The 21,043-nt window shown below is 36.9% G+C and overlaps 1 protein-coding gene across 1 annotated transcript in view; it reads left to right on the forward strand.

Moving 5' to 3' along the window:
* Positions 1-21,043, forward strand: part of ZNF280C (zinc finger protein 280C) — a 57,194-nt gene that overhangs the window by 29,381 nt on the left and 6,770 nt on the right. Inside the window, exons 10-16 of the mRNA XM_025852544.2 lie at positions 498-715; positions 4,486-4,643; positions 5,320-5,420; positions 6,202-6,348; positions 12,432-12,563; positions 13,854-14,152; positions 14,621-14,761. Of these exons, the coding sequence (XP_025708329.1) occupies positions 498-715; positions 4,486-4,643; positions 5,320-5,420; positions 6,202-6,348; positions 12,432-12,563; positions 13,854-14,152; positions 14,621-14,761 (1,196 nt within the window). The remainder of the gene's footprint in view (positions 1-497; positions 716-4,485; positions 4,644-5,319; positions 5,421-6,201; positions 6,349-12,431; positions 12,564-13,853; positions 14,153-14,620; positions 14,762-21,043) is intronic.

Here is a 21,043-nt window from a genome sequence, read left to right on the forward strand (position 1 = left end):
AGGGGCCCCTGGGTGGTTCAGTTGGTTAAGCGTCTGCCTTCGGTTCAGGTCCTGATCCAGGGTCCTGGGATCGAGCCCCGCATCGGGCTCCCTGCTCAGCAGGAGGCCTGCTTCTCCCTCTCCCACTCCCCCTGCTAGTGTTCCGTCTCTCGCTGTCTTGCTCTCTGTCAAAAAAATAAAAAATAAAAAATCTTTAAAAAAAGTATTTACATCTCAAAACTGGAATTACAAGGAAAATGGTATTAGATATATAACCGTCCCTGGCCTCAGGTTTTTGTTTTTGAAGTTATTTCTTTATTAAGGTAAGAGGTGTTTATTGTTTGATTTTTTAGACTCTATAAAGAAAGAAGCCAACATTTTGGTGACTCTCTCCAGATATATTGCCAAGCGTAGTTTTACATAAGCCTGCCCTAGTTATAAACACAGAATCATTTTTTTTGGTATCTAATTTTTTAAAGAGATTAAGTAAAACTTACATGTATTTTTTTCTCTTTCAGCGTTGTTGTCCAGACATGGTAAATAAATTTTTGGAAATGATTAAAGCAGAACTTGCAATTACTGAAAATAAAAAGACTGGTGCAGAGAAAGGAAAATTGATCATGTTAGTTAGTGACTTTTACTATGGAAGACATGAAGGAGCTGTTGATGATGAACAGAAGACTTACACAACCTTTAAATGCTTCAGTTGCTTGAAAGTTCTTAAAAACAATATTAGGTATGTAAATACTTATTTCTCTTTCCGTCTGAAAATTGGGATGCTACTGATGTAAATATCATATCTTTATTTTCCTGTGCTATCCTAGATAAGCAATTTAAACACTTCCTAAGAATAAAGGCAGATTATCATGTCAAAGCATTTCTCTTTTATTGTATTTTAGGAGTTTAACACTTGATTTGTATTTAATACAGCTTAAGAAAGGGCAAAATTTATTTTAACTTAGAGAAAAATCACTTATCTATATTACCATTGAATTCAGAATTTTCAATGTGATATTTTTACTATTTAGCTTCTTTTGAATCTACTTTTCCTATCACAAGAAGTACTTTATCCAGTTTGACCTCTTCCATATTAGTCTTATTTAATGTTCTAGTTTTTCAATTCATTTTATCATTTTTACCACATTAACCTTGCAGAGAAAGTGACATTTTTGATGATCTTTAGAGAAGTGCCAGTTTATGAAACATGTCAGCTTTGAGTTTATAATTTAACACATTTTAAAAGTAGAGATTTAATTTTCAATTTTGAAGGTTTTGAAGACTTATACATATATGCTTTAAATGTTAGGAACTTACACTTTGCAGTCATGGAGTAATATGGCATATTACATATCTACAATCCTAAGTAAGATAGTAACCAAAACAAAGTAACAAGATATACCCATTGGTATTTTGCATTGGTTACGTAGTCTGACATTGTCTTTTCAACATTTTATTATAAAAATTTTCAAATATTCAGCAAAGTTGAAAAAATTTTACAGTGAACATCTGTATATTTACCACCTTGATTCTACCATTAACATTTTACCTCACTTGTGTTACCACATACCTGTTCATCCATAGACTCTATCTGACTTATTTTACATTTCAGAGTAAATTGTAGACATCAGTGCACTTCCCTTAGATGAGATAGTCATATGTATGTATATTGTGGCACACACACATACACACCTGTATATGTAAACTTTTAAAGATATTTACCCTTGATAACTGTCCTTTGTAACTAACATTCTTAAGTGTCCTATAGGTCATTTCTAAGCCTAGCATTTATTTTATTGTCTGATGAATCCTTGAGTCCAAAATGAAGTACATAGAAAAACCCTGAAATGCACTGCAATATAAACCTGAAACAATTATGAATGCTACATTTGTGGTAGTGCCTTATAGTTTTCATAGACCTTTCACATATATTATTCATATGAGTTTTCACACTTCTTTACCTCCTTTTATCAAGCCCTAACAGCCATCAGTTGCTAATGGCCCAGTAGCTTAACAGAAGAGAATTGTGCTTTGAGATATAACACTGAAACAGTGTTACAATAGAACTCTGTGACCTGCTTCCATATCTTTACCTTTTTACAGTAAAATGTATCAGAAAATAAAATTAGCAAATTTGGTAAAATACATAGAAAAGTGGGTCCCTGTTTAAGTTCCTTATTATACTTAAATGTTAGGCATATGATATTAGAAGTTCTTTAAACAATAGCTTTTTGCTTTTTCCCGTAAGATTAGTCCATTTACTATTAAACATGAAATTTCCTTTTTTCTTGTTTTCCTTCCAAAAGACTGGTTACAGATTATCAGAATATCTAGAAATTTTAAGCTAAGCATATTTTATAACATTTAGAAAAAAATTTTTAAGACTGTATTTATTTGTCAGAAAGAGAGAGCAAGCAGGGGGAGCTGCAGGCAGAGGGAGGGGGAGAAGGAGGCTCCCCGCTGAGCAGGGATCCCGATGTGGGACTTGATCCCAGGACCCTGAGATCATGACCTGAGCCAAAGGCAGACAATTAACGACTGAGCCACCCAGGTGCCCCAACATTTAGAAATTTTGTAGCATTTTTGACATATTGTTTAGTAAATAAAACCTGAACAGTAGACACTAGGTAACCAAAGAGGTTAATATGTGTTAAATAACGTTTTACCTTAATGGTAAAATCTAGGATGGCAAATTGATGGTTTTAGAGAATGATAGAAGCTAATAGTTCAAGATTTCTACTCTCTGCCCTGTCAAGATATTGTAGGATTATTTTTTCCTATATTAAGTGTCACGAAAACCAGTTAGGGCTATTTTATTCTAAGAATAGCTTTGTTGAGGGGGTTGCTTTTTCCCACATCTCCATCTGCTGGTTTGAGAAACGTGCACTGCTGATGGGGGCAGTGTAATAATTGAGACATAGCTAGTTAGTTAACAGATCACTTTATACAGATAGATTTTATTTATTAAAGTTATGAGCTGAAAGGTTAATGGCTCATGACCTTTATATGTAAATATTTAGGCAAAACTAGGATTTTTTAAAACAGATTTTAATAGAGATGATGTTAAAATTAAAGGAGGAGGGGGTACCTGGCTGGTTCAGTTGGCAGAGCATGTGACTCTTGATCTCAGAGTCATGAGTTCAAGCCTCACGTTGGGTGTGGAGCCTACTTAAAAAAAAATTAAAGGAGGAAAAAAGATGTTTCAAAGTGTACCATCAGCAGGAGATGTGAAAAGATAAATCTTAAAGCCTGCATATTACAATTGCTATCTAGGTTAAAGACATAATCACTTCATGATTATATCCTTTTGGGACTCATAATGAATAACTTAATATTTGACTGCATATTAAAGTTGTTAATTTGATTGAATAACTTTACTTTGAAATTTAGTAAAAAGTTTTAATAAGCCCTATGAAATAGATCTGCCTTTTTATATTGTACTCTCTGCCATTGAAGGTCACAGTTCCTTCTCATAAGAAACCTATTATGGAATCTGACAGCGGAATGTAGAGCTGAAAAATGGACTGTGCTTCTGAGGGCACAGTCTGTGAAAAGTGAAGTGTTTGTGCTCACAGTAAACCACCATCATTAAATAAAACAAAAATTCTTGTAATTAAGAAAAGTTCTTGTAATTATAGGTATTAAGATCGCTAGTACATGCATTTAGAAACCAAACCACAAATAAAAATACTAATTTGCCATTAAGCAGCAGACAACCTATTGTATATCTTTAAGGTCTTTAAAAGATTTCTCTCGGGACTCTGTAGCTGCTTTTGGTGATAGGGTTTTCTTTCCTTAAGGATTTTATTTTCAAAAGTAAATAGTACTTCATGTATGGAAAAGAAGCCTTTTTTTTTTTTTTTTTTAAAGATTTTATTTATTTGACAGAGACACAGCGAGAGAGGGAACACAAGCAGGGGGAGTGGGAGAGGGAGAAGCAGGCTTTCCGCTGAGCAGAGAGCCCGACACAGGGCTCGATCCCAGGAGCCTGGGATCATGACCTGAGCCAAAGGCAGACGCTTAATGACTGAGCCACCCAGGCGCCCCTGGAGCATGTTGTTCTTTACAAAAATTTTTAAATATGAAATAATGATGAAGAGTTTTAGCAAACTAGTGGTATTTCATATGAACTATATTAATGGATTATTTTAAAACAAAGATGGAAAGAAAAATCTTTACTGAGCCACTTAATGAAAGTGATTATTAGGACACCTGGGTGGCGCAGTTGGTTAAGCATCTGCTTTCGGCTCAGGTCATAATCCCAGGGTCCTGGGATCGAGTCCCCCATCGGGCTTGCTCTACCTCTGCTCTCCCCCTCTGACTGACAAACAAACAAACAAATAAATGTGATTATTTAAAGTGCATACTTTTCTAGAGGACTTTAAAGCTTTGGAGATATTTTGAGTACTACAACTGCATTTTTACCATTTAGGTTCAAATCCTTATTTGAGAGGTTTTTTCTCTTGGTTATAAATCTGCATATTTGCACCCATTGGCAATCACTTACAGGTTTATGAACCACATGAAGCACCATTTGGAACTTGAGAAACAGAACAGTGAGAGCTGGGAAAACCACACCACCTGCCAGCACTGCTACCGTCAGTACCCCACGCCGTTCCAGCTGCAGTGTCACATTGAGAGCACACACACTCCCCATGAGTTTTCTAGTAAGTCATGGTTTTATTGAAGTCTTGAACAGTAATGATTTTGGTCATCTAAACTATGAGGAATCCTTAAGAATTCTGATAAAAAACCTAAAAATAAGAAATAGACTTTGGATTTGAGGGCACAGTTGAAAAACACATTTTAACTTGTAGAAACTTTTCAGTAGAATTGCTTGCTAAAACTGAAGTCTCTCTTGTACATAGAAACTTCCTTCACATACCTCATGCGTTCATTGTATGTAGGGGCCTAAGTTAGAAAATCAGATTCTTTGGTCTGCAAGTATGAAATCATCGGTCTTGATTTACACTCTCATAAGAAAAGTAAGTGCAATGATAGTTAAAAATCACAGAGTCTGGGGCTAGCTAGGATTTAAATTCCAGTTCTGTATCTTAATATAGTTGCGAGATCTCAGGCAAGTTACTTAATCTTTCTGTGCCTCAAGTTCCACATCTGAACAATGGGGGTAAAATAGCAGTACTCTGTCAGTGATGGCATGAGAAGTAAGCTAATGTAAGTAAAGTCTATGGAACAACATTACGGAGTTAACAACTATAGAAATGTTGGAGCCACCACCACGATTACTATTACTACTTATTGCTGTTGTTGTGGATATACAAAATGAATCTTTTGTTTATATACATCCATAAAATGGTGTAATGTGTTTTTTTCCACTTTCAGCTATTTGTAAAATCTGTGAATTATCATTTGAAACAGAACATGCTCTTTTGCAACATATGAAGGACACTCATAAACCCGGTGAAATGCCATATATTTGCCAGGTACATATTCATTTTATCATGTACTTAGGTGTTTGTTTTATTTTCATGTGCCACAAAATAGTATTATTCTATCGCTCTTTTTAACCGTTAGAATAAAATGAATTACTAAAATTGAAGACCCTCTTCAATAGTGGAAACTCCCTTGATATAACTCTTGTATGTGGAGATGGTGGCTCGGACTTGGACTGGAGGCTACAGTTTACTGACTCCTCTACTAGACAGACAGAATGCCCTGCTGGAGAAGACAAATATATGGATTTTCTTACCATGTAGAGAAGAATATAGACATGACAGAGAGATAGGAAATGCCATTAGTTATGGGGAACTCAACTAAATGCTTTGGGACTAGTATTTTTCCAGAATTTGAAGTGGTTCCCAATAAGATAGCAAGATAAGAAAAATTTCCTGTCATAGCCTGGATGCTATTTAAAATCCAAAGAAAAGAATATTCTATTTTATACAGCAGGAAGAACTTTCTAGGACAAGAGATGTCAGAGTTTGAAAATTTAAGCAAGGTAGGGAGGGTAGTAGATCTGAGAAGAAGAAGGAAATCTGGTTATATTTAGAAATAGATCCCTAAACTTTGAAACGTAACTTTTCTGTTTCAAAGATTATACTTCCTATTTTCAGTGCTAGAATTCTTGGTTGTATATAGGCAACAGAGCTGAATTAGTAGTGCATAATATTCCTCTAAAACAAATGACTCCTCATTGCTACTTTGATGTAATTGCGTATCAGTTATAAACTTTCAAGTTAAACTAAACCTTCTTTATATTTCTAGGTGTGCCAGTTTAGATCATCAACATTTTCTGATGTAGAAAGTCATTTTAGAACATCCCATGAAAACACTAAGAACTTGCTATGTCCATTTTGCCTCAAAGTTAGTAGAATGGCAACTCCCTACATGAATCATTACATGAAGCATCAGGTGAGATTTAGCAGTTATTTGCTCATTTTGTCTTAGTAAAAAGGTAGATATATAAAACTTCGAGCATTTGTTAGATTTGTTCTAAAAGGAAAGTTAAGTGGTTCCAAATGACACAATTAATTTACAATTTATGCTGAATGACTTTTGAAACTTCCACTTCTTTTCTTTGTCTGCTTCCTAGTGGTGATGAGGCTCTTGACTAGTGAAAATACGGAAACAAAGGTAGAAACAGGAACCCTAGAGTGGAAGGGAAAAGGGAAGATGGGTGAAATATTTAAGTTGAATATTTCAGGGGTCTAAGAGTGGTGAAAATGGAAAATGATTTTGAAGGTAGTTAATCAAGAGCAGGGAAAAGGATATGTTTGAACCGGGGAATAAGATTGAAGACTCAATCTTTTTTCCTCCTCTTCAAACTTCCTTTCTACTTTTTAGCTTTTCATTATGAAAAGACCTGTGGTTGTCATTAGCAACCCAGAATGGTCTTCTGTAGCAGCCAGTGACAAAGGAAATAGCAATGACACTTATTTCTAGATATGTGAACTATGCCAGAGAACTATATTTAGGTTACAACTTGTTTCCTGGATGACTTTTGCCAGTTCTGCTATGTAATTTCTGGGATACCAGTGTTAGTGCTTCTACCTTTCTCTTGAATTCTCATTTTATTCTTGCTGGGTCTTTTACTGACACAACTAGACCATCCTTTAGTTAGGCTGAAAACTTTGATGAAACCGTAAGCCTATTCTTGAGTGTTTGAAAGAGCAACACAGTACCTTTGCCAAAATTAGAAGTCAGTGAGTTTACTTAATGTGATTATGTAATCAAGTTTTGTCTCCTCACTGATCAGCTCATTACATTTTCTTATTATTGATTGCATTGCCATGGCCAATTTACTCAGCACTGGTGCTAACACTGTTTTCAGTTCCAGTCATTAGATGATCATGAAATCAACTTGTAGTTGTTAACTGAAAAAAAATTACAAAAGTAGAATATCCAGGGGCGCCTGGGTGGCTCGGATGGTTAAGCGTCTGCCTTCGGTTCGGGTCATGATCTCAGGGTCCTGGGATCGAGCCCCACATCAGGCTCCCTGCTTGGCGGGGAGCCTGCTTCTCCCTCTCCCTCTACTGTTCCCCCTGCTTGTGCTCTCTCACTCTCTCTGTCAAATAAATAAATAAAATCTTTAAAAAAAAAAAGTAGAATATCCAAGTACATTCAGGATCACCTATGTTATGAATGGGATGGTTCCAACATGCTGGTATGGCATATCACCGTTAAGAACCTCTGGCAAAATCTTTCTATTCTAGAGTTTCCCTAACAGTTTTCCATCAGATGTTAATAGATATTCTACTCTAAAATTGCTCCTGGAAAAACAAATTCAGTAAATGGCTAGATTTATAAAATTAAGTTTTTTATTTTTAAGATTAGAGCTTTTAAAATGCTGGAAAACCTCATAAATCTCCAAGGAAGGGATATTGTACATATTGTTTCCAAGACTTATTTAACCATTTATTTGCACAATACCTATTAACATTTCTTGAGAAATAGTTCAGAAAACGCTGGTCTTGGTTCTCTATTCCATCTTTTGACCTTTGATTTTGGGTTTTTTTTTTAAATATTTTATTTATCTGATAGAGACACAGCAAGAGAGGGAACACAAGCAGGGGGAGTGGGAGAGGGAGAAGCAGGCTTCCCGCGGAGCAGGGAGCCCGATGTAGGGCTCGATCCCAGGACCCTGGAATCATGACCTGAGCCGAAGGCAGATGCTTAACGACTGAGCCACCCAGGCGCCCCTGACCTTTGATTTTGAAAGGAAGGATGAGATGTAAAACACTGGCTCTATTTCATTATGAAGCTTTTAACATAGTGCTTTCTGCCATGCTTTCCTAAGCTCCGGAGTGAGGTATAGATGTAAGGAGAGTAATGGTATCCTTAGAAAGGTAAGAGATGGATGGACTTGGTATGGGGACTGTGTCTCTTAAGTGGTTTACCTGATCTGTAGTCACTCTTCATACCCTGAACTGTATGTCTTAACTTGCCATGTGTATAGGAAAGAGTTAACCCTGCAGGTCTGAGTTCTTCAAATCGTGTACATTTTCAGAAGGGTCTACTTGCATACTTGCATAATTGGCCCTTGGCTAACTCCTGGAAATGGAGCCTTTGTTATTAATTGATGAGTGTTTTGCATGCCTGGAACTTTGGGCCATATTGTACCAGCTTTTCTAGATCATTTGTACAAAAAGTATGATTATGGTGAGCACCTGCTTTTCTTCTGGAAGACTGAAGATGTGGTGACTGAACCCTTTAAAAAAAAACCTGGCCTCTTATACTCAAGAGAGCTTTCCTGGTAAAAAGCACTTCATACCTGTTGCTGCAGTTAGTTGCTGGGGGATTGATTGAGGCGTGTCCTCTGCAACTCCATTGGGAGAGGGCGCTTGGAAGCTGGTGCCAACATCCTCCAGACTCCACCCAATGCACTTTTTTCCTTTATTACTCCTGCTCTGTATCCTTTCACTATAATAAATCATATCTATGAGTATAATAACTTCTAAGTCCTGTAAGTTCTACTGCATCATCAAACCTGGGAGTAGTCTTGAGGACTACTGACACACCATTGGTGCCCAGTTTTTGTGAGTTTGGAGTACCTAGGAGGTAGGCAGTCAGCATTCAACAGAGGAAAGACTCTATTAATCAGAAGGATCATCACGCATTTTTCAAAGCACTTGCAATTTACACAGTTGTTCACAAAAGACTCAAAAACCATAACTGAGCAGGACTATACTTGTAATTGAGGTAATATAAGTGTGATTTTAGATATTAGGAATTATTGAATATATGGCTCATTTTATTCTTTTTAAAGACTTTAGTTGTAACCTTTTCCTAAAAACATATTAGCATGGCTTAAGTGATTTTGGAGCTAACAAATACAGTTCACACAATTTTTAAGAAAGGATGAGGGATTTTAGATATGTTAGATACTCTTATTAGATCTTTATAAAAATCACAAGTAGTTAATATATACTAATCACTTGCCATATGACAGTCACAGTGTTTTTACTTGCATTATTTTGTTTAGTCTTCTCAACCACCCTACAAAACAGATATCTGATCATTTCATTGATAAGGAAACAAAGCTTTATAGAGAATAAGTTACTTGCCCAATATCATATTCTCTCATAAATGGTAGAGCCAAAAATAGACTTAAAGCCCAAGGTTTTATCATAGAGTCATATCCTTTACTGACACTGTCTCAAAGCAGATATTACAGATAGTCAGAATTAGCCTTGAAAATTCCTCAAATCACCCAAACAATACAGTATGTTTGTCAGAATGTTCAACCCAGACAGGTTATTCTCTATCCTTGGAACAGATCACCAATTTTTTGGTTGAATGTCATATTATTTAAGAGGTACTGTATTTTCCTCCTTACCACATCTCAAGCATACATGCATAAGAGAGATATGCTAGACTTGAGTCCAACTAAGGGAATAGTAGATTAATGTCTCCCATCCCAGGGTTCTGGGTAAATGCTCATTGAATGAAATGGCAGACATTTTGAACTAGTTAAATTGTGCCTGCTGCTCATGTGCACACTCTGTCAATCTCTTGCTGTCTGCCTCACTATTTATTTAACAAATATTTATTGAGTGCTTAATGTATGCCAGGGACTGTTTTACAGAAGTGAACAAAGCAAAGTTTGTGCTCTCTGGAATTTGCATTGTAGTGGAAAAAGTATGTGTATTATGTCTGAATGTATATGTATGCCAGCTGGTGATAAATACCATGGGAAGAAAACATGTGAGGGTTGGGAGTGCCAGGACTTAGGAGGTGAGGAGCCGTTTCTGTTTTATATATTGGCGGAGGGGGGGTCAAAGAGAGCCTCTCCAGAGAAAATAAGCGGGTTAGCTGTGTGGATATCTGGGAGAGAACATTCCAAGGACAGGGAACAGTAAGTAGGCAGTGAGGTGAGCATATATCTAGATGTTCAAGGAGCAGCAAGGCCAGTGTGGCAGGAGCATGGTAAACAAGCGGAGGAAGAGCAGTAGGAAAGGAGATTGTACAAATAGAGTGCAGAGCAGATGATGTAGGGTCTTGTGAGCCAGAGTTAGGATTTTGGTATGTATGGAAAGCCACTGGAGGCTTTAAGCATGTGAGAGATGACTCTGGCAGCTATGGAGAGAAGAGACTGTTAGGAGGAAAGAGTGGAAACAAGAAGGCAGGAGGCGATTGTCAGAGTCCAGGTGAGTGGCTTGGACTGATATGGTGGCTGAACAGATGAAAAAAGTGGAAAGATTGTTTCTGAAGGTAGAGCTGACAGGTTTTATTAATGGGTTGGTGGATGTGGGGTGTGAGAGAAAGACAAGAGTTAAGAGTAACCGAGTTCTTTTGTCCTGAGGCACTGCCAAGAATGGTGTTCCCATATATTGAGATATTGGGAAGACTAGGCAAGGAACAGAGTTTTTTTTCTTTGCAGGGTGTATGGGGGGAAATCTAGAGTTCAGTTTTGTCCATGTTGATTTGAAATGCCTATTAAATATCAAGTAGTGATGTCAAGTAGGCAATTGGATGTATACTATTTAAAATCATGAAACTGGATGAGATATAGGTACAGGTAGAGAAAAGACTTCTGGGAACTGTACTCTAGGGAATTTTCTTATCTGTCCTGTGATCTTGCTGTCTGTTTCTTGACTGAGATCTTTTTCCCTCTTTCCTTCTCTCTCTTGAGCACGTATTAGGTGAATCTGTTTACATTGCCTGTACCTATGATATGATCCGATACACCATACTTCTAAAATGGTCTTAAAAATGAAACTAAAACAGTAATATACAAACATATTTCTATATTGCTTTGAAATTTTTTTAAAGATTTTATTTATTTGACAGAGAGAGAGTGCACAAGCAGGGGGAGCGGCAGGCAGAGGGAGAGGGAGAAGCAGGCTCCCCGCTGAGCAGGGAGCCCGATGCAGGACTCAATCCCAGGACCCTGGGATTATGACCTGAGCCGAAGGCAGGCACTTAACCGACTGAGCCACCCAGGCGCCCCTGCTTTGAAATTTTTAAAGAACTTCTATTTATCAAATGCCTGCTGTGCACCAGTAACTGCTAGTTACTTTCATTTATGTTAACTCATTTGCTTTTCCTAAGTGATTATTTGTGCTTTACATGGAAATAGTGACAGGCCTGTGGAGATGTAGCTTTGGAGAAAACATTCTTTTGCATTTGTATGTTCTAAATTTACATATAAATATAAAATATATTTTTTAATTAGTGAGAACGTATACATAAAGATTGCAGTTGATAATATATACCAGAAGACCAACTAGCTGTGAGCAAATGACTTAGATCTCTCTTGGGTCCTAATTCCCATTGATAAAATAATAATAGGCCTGAGTTTGAGAAGGGACCTAGTCAAGGGGTTCTCTGACAGTAGATGGGGATCAGTTGTTCTGATTTGTACTTCTACACCCATGCTGTCCAATATCACACCCACTAGCCACCTGTGTCTATTTAAATCTAAATTAATTAAATTTGTTTGGCTGTAGGAATTTCAGTTTTTTTATGAAACAAATAGAAATTTTAAAAACTAAAAATAACTTGGTCTTTTCTAGGATTAAAAATTAACTCATTTTCACAGTATCATGTGCTTGAATGGTTTATACTTCAAATTTATAATTAAGCTTTCACACTACAAAGGTATAGGACTTGTCACATTTTAAACTAACTGATATAATTTTCATTTTGATTGCCTATATGGTAACAAATACTTTTTTTTAAGATTTTTTTTTTTTAGGTAATCTCTACACCTGATGTGGGACTCCAACTTAAAAACCTGAGATCAAGAGTTACTGTATGCTCTACCGACTGAGCCACCCAGGCGCCCCACAAATACTTTTGAAACTCAAATACTAATGCAAGCAGTGTTTTTAAAAATGAAATAATATTTTGGCATTATTTATGATGGGATATGGTAAAATACTGGTTTTTAAAAATTATTTAGCAATTACAATTAAGAGCAACTTCAGGTCCCAGGATTTGTAGTGGTAGAAGTTATTATTTCTGATAGTATTTTTAATGTTTTTTGTAAACAGAAAAAAGGAGTTCATCGTTGTACAAAATGCAGACTGCAATTTTTGACCTGCAAAGAGAAACTGGATCACAAGACCCAGCATCGGACCTTTATAAAGCCTAAAGAGCTAGAAGGATTGCCTCCTGGTACAAAAGTGAGTTTTAAATATGTTGTATTTTAACAATTCGTGTGGTAGTAGAAATAAATTCCTGCCTGGCTTTATCTGTAATATTAAAAATTAACTTCTGCTTGTCATTAAGATTTAATTTTAGGTTTTGTCATTCTTTTTTAAAGATTTTATTTATTTATTTGTCAGAGAGAGAGCCCAAGCAGGGGGAGCGGCAGGCAGAGGGACAAGCACGTTCCCCACTGAGCAAAGAACCTGATACGGGACCCGATCCCAGGACCCTGGGATCATGACCCAAGCAGAAGGCAAACACAACCAACTGAGCCAGCCAGGCGTCTCTTAGGTTTTGTCATTCTTATGTTTGGAAAGAAAAACTAATATCCATTTTTTTTAAGTTAATTGACACATGCTATATTGGAGCATATTCCTTTGTAGTGAGTGCAACTAGATTAACTGTAGACTGAGTCAGTGAGTTGTTTCAATACTCTGTAGACTGTTCGTGAGCTTTTGCAGCATATATGTCTGCTTCAGCTGCTAGACTATAAGGTCAAGAATCATGTTTAGTTTATCTTTGTGTCCCTAGCATCTATCAGAGTGCCTTGAATGCCATACTTTGTTGAAGTTGGTATTACTGAGTCTACTCTCAGTTCCTTATATATTCTGTATACAAGTCCCTTATTAGAAATATGACTTGCGGGATGTCTGGGTGGCTCGGTTGGTTAAGTGCCTGCCTTCAGCTGGTCATGATCCCAAGGATCCCAGGGTCCTGGGATCGAGTCCTGCATCCAGCTCCTTGCTCAGTGGGGAGCCCGCTTCTCCCTCTGCCTGCTGCCCATCCTGCTTATGCGCTCTCTCACGTGCTTGCTCTCTCTCTCTCTGACAAATAAATAAAATATTTTTTAAAAAAAGAAATATGATTTGCAAATACTTTCTCTCATTCTGTGGATTGTCTTGTCACTTTCTTAACAGTGTCCTTTGAAACACAAGAGTCTAAAATTTTTATGAAGTCCATTTAATCTATTTTTTCTTTAAGAGTTTTGTAGTTTTAGCTCTTATAATTTGATCCTTGATACATTTTGAGTTAATTTTTGTATCTAGTATGAGGTAGGGGTCCAAATTCATTCTTTTGCATGTAGATATCCAGTTGTGCTATAGCATCATTTGTTTGAAAAGACTATTGTTTCCTCCACCGAGTTGTTTTGGTATCCTTGTCAAAAACCAATGGACTATAATGTCAAGGCATGCAGTGAACTTTTTAATATTAATGCGATGGTTAATTTTCTAAAATATGTATATATTTTGCCTTCATTTTTATAGGTTACTATTCGAGCCTCAATTGGACCGCTTCATTCAAAACCGGTTACATCATCTCCCAGTAGTAGTGTTCCAAGCACTTCTTCTTTTCAGCTCTCACCTGTGAAGTCTAAAAGTACAGCTGCTAAAAATTCCACAAAATCTAATCCAAGTAAATCTAAGACAAGTAAGCTTCAGGCAGCTAAACCTAATACCAGTAAGCGAGGTAGAGGTGCATCTAAATGCAAGACTAAAACCTCTTACAAGCAAAAGAAACAACGCAACAGAAAGAATAAAATCAGCATAGCTTTGAAGAACTTAAGGTAATATCTTTTATTCCAGATATATAATACTAATTGAATATTAAAGGTTTATTTTAATATAATTTACCATATCACAAAGGTCCCTTGCACAGTTATGTGCTGATCACTTGTCTGGCATAAAGGCTAAGCAGATAAAAAAAAAAGGTACTCTTTACAACTGCTGAGCAGAACTGGAATTAGTGTTCATTGTATAATTATCATCAATTACACTAATCTATTTTGTGCTTATATCTTGTGATAGTTGAATTGATTAATGTGATCCTTTTTATTCCAGGGAAACATTAACTGGTGTTTGATTTTTGACACTTTATTCTAGCTTATTGTTTCAAATCAAATTTTCAAATTATGTCTCTACTTAAAGATGTTAATTTAAACATTTTAGCTTCAGTTAATAAAACATGAATGAGGCTTTACCTTATTATTTTTGTTTCATGATATATTTTCATCTTTTTTTTCTGTCTCTACAAGGTGTCGTCGGGGAGTTCACAAGTGCATTGAGTGTCATTCCAAAATAAAAGATTTTGCAAGCCACTTTTCAATATATATCCACTGTAATTTTTGCAAATACAACACTAACTGTAACAAGGCCTTTATAAATCATATGGTGAGGTAAGTTAAACATGTACACCACCAATCAAAATTCCCATTTAAGATGTTTGTTTTTTTAAAAATAAAGTTGTCCTAATAGTTGTCACATCAAGGAGCTAAAAGGATTGAGCAATAGGGAACTTCTAGGATATTACTTAATATTATTTTCCAACGTAATAAATCATGAAATTAGGGGGACAGAAATTTTTAAGAACAGTTAGACCAATGAAATTAGAATAGGTTTGTTTGGGAAATTTGTTTTTCTAAGTCTTTTAAAAAGTGGTTATTCTCAAACATAAAAATTTTTAATGTTTTCAAAATATTTATCACATAAATACATGTAACTCCATGAGTGTTATCCTCTTCAAAGCAGTCACTTTGAGAGACTTCAGGTTTGTCAAAGATGCTAAGAATTTCTCCCCAGCTTCTCCCCCTTCTTTTCATCCATCTTTCTGCCCATTAGTCATTCAAGCCATTTATCTTTGCATTCAACAATGAAATGTGAAATGAGAGACTATAGGGATATTCTAGTCATGATGCTACTGTTAGAATTCCTTTTCACACGTCAATTCAGTTTATCTTATTTGAGCACCTACCGTGTACTCTATGCTAGAGAAAGATGTCAGAGACCACATTACTTCATTTGGACCTCATTTGTAGAAGCTTACTTGATTCTTTCAGGAAGGATTTTTTTAAATACATAAAAATTGTTCAGATATAAATATGCTAAGTTGATTATTCAAACTAAGGTAGTTCCATTTATTTTCAGTCAGAAATAAGATATAACTAATAAAAGTGGTTTTCGTGCAGAGCATAACAAGACCCTCTGTTATATGTTGCACCCCCTTCCTTACCAGTGTCCCAACTTAGCTCATCATATACAGTATTCATTTTGAATTCTCATTACCTCATGATTTTTAGAGTCTTGACCCTTCTTTCCAGTCCAGCTGCACCAATCTGACTTCCTATCAGCCTGACCCTTAAGGTCATCTGTTGTGAATGTTGCTTGCTTTTTATCCTAGAATCTTTTTTAACCTTCAGACATGTTAAACCTTGCTATCCGTGAATCTCTTATCCTTTTCGATCTTTTGCTGTGCTCCTTTCTAAACTACCAAACTACACTTGATTTAATTAGCTCAGAATTTGTGATTTTTAACTTTAATTTCGTTCTGTTTTTAAAAATACCTCTTTGTTGAGGGCACGTTCTGCATGGAGCACTGGGTGTTATGCACAAACAATGAATCCTGGAACACTACATCCAAAACTAATGATGTAATGTATGGTGATTACAGATGCAAAAAAAAAAAAAATCTCTTTGTTTTTTTTATCTACAACATCTGTTTAAATCCTTTTCAGTACCCTCAAGATTTTATTCTAGTCTCTTTGTTGTTAGTCTTGTTCTTACTAATTACTCAGAGGTCATCCTTCTCATTTTTCCCAAGATTAACTTTTTTCTACCTCAGGTTTTTGAAAGCAAATACTGCCCCTCGTCCCTTCCATTTTCCCCACAACCTTATTCAGTTATTTTGTGTCTTCATTTCATCTCTTTTTCTCTACCACATTCCTTCTGCCTGCACATATTTTCAGGCATTTTTTTTTAGGATGAAGGAGATTTGCCTTCACTTTGCATATTTTTTTGTCTTCCTTTTACCGTCAACATTTTAAAGAGTTTCTTTACTACCTATTTGCCACTTCTTTACCCTTTGTAATTTGAGTATCACCCCCACCTATTAGTTAAAGCTGCCCCTTTAAAAATTATCAGTCAGTCATATCCTAATCACTAAATGTACTCACTAATTTCCATTCTTACTTTTCTGTGACTTCTTTAGAATATTTGATGCTTTTGATCACTCACTTTTGAAAATCTTCTCAACTTCTCTTAATATGTTACCATACCATAATTTTCTTCCCTTTTGGCTACTGCTCTGTTTCATTACCTTTTCTTTTTTTTGCCTCAGACATTTTTTTACTTTTTAAGTTTTTCATTTTAATTCCTGTATAGTTAACATACAGTGTTTTATTAGTTTCAGGTGTACAGTATAGTGATTCAACAGTTCCATACATTACTCAGTGTGCATCATGATAAGTATGCTCTTATTCCCCATCACCTATCCCACCCTTCCCCCGCCCACCTCCCCCCGCCCCGGCCCGGTAACCATCAGTTTGTTCTCTGTAGTTAAGAGTCTGTTTCTTGGTTTTGTCTCTTTTTTTCCTTTGCTCATTTGCTTTTTTCTTAAATTCCACATATGAGTGAGATCATATGGTGTTTGTCTTTCTCTGACTTATTTTGCCTGGCATTATACTCTCTAGCTCCATCCACATCATTGCAAATGGCAAGATTTCATTCTTTTTATGGCTGAATAATATTCCATTGTGTGTGTGTGTGTATATATATATAGCTATATACACACACACACATCTTTATCCATTCATCTGTCAGTGGACACTTGGGCTGCTTGTACAGTTTGGCTATTATAAATAATGCTGCAATAACACAGTAGTGCATGTATCCCTTTGAATTAGTGTTTTGCATTTTTTGGGCAGAAACCCAGTAGCGCAATTACTGGATTCTAGGGTAGTTCAATTTTTAACTTTTGAGGAGCCTCCATACTGTTTTCCACAGTGGCTGCACCAGTTTGCATCCCACCGACAGTGCATGAGGGTTCCTTTTTCTACACAATCTTGCCAACACTTGTTGTTTCTTGTGTTTTTGATCTTAGCCATTCTGATAGGTATGAGGTGATATCTCATTGCAGTTTTGATTTGCATTTACCTGATAATGAGTGATGTTGAGCATCTTTTCATGTGTCTGTTAGCCATCTGGATGTCTTCTTTGGAGAAGTGTCTGTTCATGTCTTCTACCCATTTTTTAATTGGATTATTTGGTTTTTGGGTGTTGAGTTGTATCAATTCTTTATATATTTTGGATACTAACCCTTTATTCGATACGTCATTTGCAAATATCTTCTCCCATTCAGTAGGTTGCCTTTATTTCCTTACCTTTTCTCCTTTTCTTTTTTTCAACTCTTCTTGCCTCCTTACATTCCTTTTCTTGGTTCCTTAATCACTCAGAATTTTGTTTTACCTTTCAACTGTAAATCCTCTAGTTTCAATGCTGAGTTTTCCTGAGATCCATCTCTTCATCAGTTTGATAGATATTTTCATCTTTGACCCACTGGCATCTATAAAGAACAAAAATAAGTCAGACATCACTGTCTGGGATCCAAACTACCATCACCCCAATACTCTTTAAGCTCAGTTTGTCTCAAGGTGTCATTTGTGGAAATGTGGAGCATCAACTGAAAATAATACACTTTAAGTTTCTGAAGCCTATGGTGCTCTCTTGATCTGCCACCATTCATAATGGCTTCCTGAATGTCCACCTTCTGCACTTTACCACTCTGCCTCCCAACTACTGCAGGGATTTCTATACCTCAGTTGCTCTAAACCAGGCCCCAGCAAATCTTTCTCTCAGTATACTGCTGGGAAGAATGCTGGTATTTTGTTAATTTAAGTATAATTAACATACAATTATATTAGTTTCAGGAGTACAATATAATGATTCAACAATTCTATACATTGCTCAGTGCTCATCAAGATAATTGTACTCTTTTTTTAAGATTTTATTTACTTATTTGAGAGAGAGCACAAGCGGGGCAGGGGAGAAGGAGAGGAAGAAGCAGACATAACATTTGCAAATTTCTTCTCCCATTTAGTAGGATGCCTTTTTGTTTTACTGATGGTTTCCTCTGCTGTGCAAAGGCTTTTTATTTTGAGGGCCCCTAGGTGGCTCAGTCAGTCAGGCTTCCAACTCTTACTCTCAGCTCAGGTCTTGATCTCAGGGTCAAGTGAGTTCAGGCCCTGTGTTGGGTTCCACACTGGGCATGGAGCTTACTTTAAAAAAAAAAAAGCTTTTTATTTTGGTATAGCCCCAATAGTTTAATTTTGCTTTTGTTTCCCTTACCTGAGGAGACATATCTAGAAAAATGTTTCTACAGCTGATGTCAAAGAAATTACTGCCTATGTTTTCTTCTAGGAGCTTTATGGCTTCAGGTCTCACATTAGGTCGTTAATCCATTTTGAGTTTATTTTTGTGTATGGTGTAGGAAAGTGGTCCAGTTTCATTCTTTTGCATGTAGCTGTCCAATTTTTGTAGCACCATTTGTCAAAGATACTGTCTTTTCCCCCATTGTATATTCTTGCCTCCTTTGTCATAGATTAATTGACCATGTTAAGTGCGGGTTTATTTCTGGGCTCTCTATTCTGTTTCACTGATCTATGTGTGTGTTTTTGTGCCAGTCCCAGACTGTGGTGATCACTACAGCTTTCTAGTATATCTTGAAATCTGGAATTGTGATACCTCGAGCTTTGTTCTTTTTCAAGATTGCTTTGGCTATTTGATGTCTTTTGCGGTTCCATACAAACTTTAGGATTTTTTTTTCCAGTTATGCGAAAAATGTTGGTATTTTGATAGCAATTATGAACGCTGGTCTCTTATTCTGTGCCAAACACATGGCTGCCCCAATGGAGCTTTAATTCTGCCCCTAATTTATAGGAGATTAAATTGGAAAATATTTTTAGTGTTTCTTAAACCCATGGTCATTCTGTCCTCCTGCCTCCCATTTTCCATAGGTCCTTCAGCTGTCTTCTAGGACCTCCAATACCATTCTATCCCAAAATATTCCCATTTGGCCTCAGGCTTCCTTTATAACCTTTTCCTAATTTCCAGTGAGCCCCAACCTTGCACTGCATTGTTATCACACACATGGAGCACTTACTCATTACTAGCCTCATAAAGAACTGAAAGTATCCACTTCTGCTTTTCTAAGGGCCTTTGCATTTCTCCTAATTCAGTGGTGTCTTGCTTCCTTTGTTGCCTCAGGTACCTCCCCCTGAATGGTACACCCTGACCCAGTGTGGACTTTTGTCATAGACTTGAGCTCTGTACCTACAGAGTCTCATTTTCTTAGAGGTTGAGTACCTTTATTCCCAGCCCACACCAACTCTGTAACAAGTCAGGCCCCCCAAATTAATCTTCCCCAACATATAGTTTGTTTCATATTCAATATCTAAAGTGGTTTTCCATATTCTTTGTTATTCCTTGGACTGCCCCTCTTCTTCCCTCTCAGTTTACCTTCTTCTGTGAAGAATATGATCACCACAGCCACTCATAGGAATCATTCCTTCCTTTGAGTTCTGTACCATTCAGCTATTCTGCCTCATATTAAATATGTGTCTTATCTACTTGAGAGAGCAGTTCTTTGTATTCAGCATGGCACCTATTCTGCAGCTATTTTCATGGGGTTATAGCTAGCCAGAATCGTTTTTTTTTTTCCCATGCGTACATGGTATGCTGGTGATAGTTACCTTTTGTCTAATGATAATCATTGACCTGGTGTGTTGGCTGGTTTGGGTCTGTCAGTGCAAGCTAGGGCAGCTAGTGTTTCTCAAACTTTAGCTTGCATAAGAATTCACCTGAAAAGGGGCACCTGGGTGGCTCAGTCGGTTAAGTGGCTGCCTTCAGCTCAGGGCATGATCCCAGGGTCCTGGGATCAAGCCCCGCATCGGGTTCCCTGCTCAGCGGGAAGCCTGCTTTTCCCTCTCCCTCTGCTACTCCCCCTGCTTGTGCTCTCTCTCTGTCAAATAAGTAAGTAAAATCTTAAAAAAAAAATCACCTGAAAAACTTGTTGAAACTGGTTTCTGGGTCTCACTGACAGCAATTAATTCAGCAGGTCTAGAGTAGGGCCTGAGACTTTGTATTTCTGTTGAGTTCCTACGTGATATGGATGCTGCTGGTCCATGAACCACACTTTGAGTAATACTGTGCTATGCTAGTCCTGGCTAATCCCACCTGACTTTCTAATTCAGGAAAGCTTTCCTTATCAGTTTAAAAGGGGGTATAGGGATGCCTGGGTGGCTCAGTAAGTTAAGTGGTCGACTCCTGATTTTGGCTTAGGTCATGATCTCAGGGTCCTGGGGTCAAACCCCATGCCAAGGCTCCCTACTCAGCAGGGAATCTGCTTGAGAATCCTCTCTCCCTCTCCCTCTACTCCTCCCCCTGCTCACGCGCTCTCTCTAAAATAAATAAATCTTTTAGAAATAAAAATAAAAGGGGGTATAAAAGCTAATGTCATTGGCTGCAAAGCTTGGTTAGTGGTTTTTTTTGGGGTCTGTGCATAAAAGAAATATTGTTTTAACTCATGAGCTCTGCTTTGCTTTCCCTAAAGGCTCTCCTAATAATTGCAAAAGATTCTTTAAGTGTTTCATTTTACTGATGGCAGGTAAAGGTAATGTAATTTAGCC

The sequence above is a fragment of the Callorhinus ursinus genome, unplaced genomic scaffold (genome assembly GCF_003265705.2).
Source record: "Callorhinus ursinus isolate GAN/ISIS: 27379988/994484 unplaced genomic scaffold, GSC_fseal_2.0 scaffold33, whole genome shotgun sequence".
NCBI lineage: Eukaryota > Metazoa > Chordata > Mammalia > Carnivora > Otariidae > Callorhinus > Callorhinus ursinus.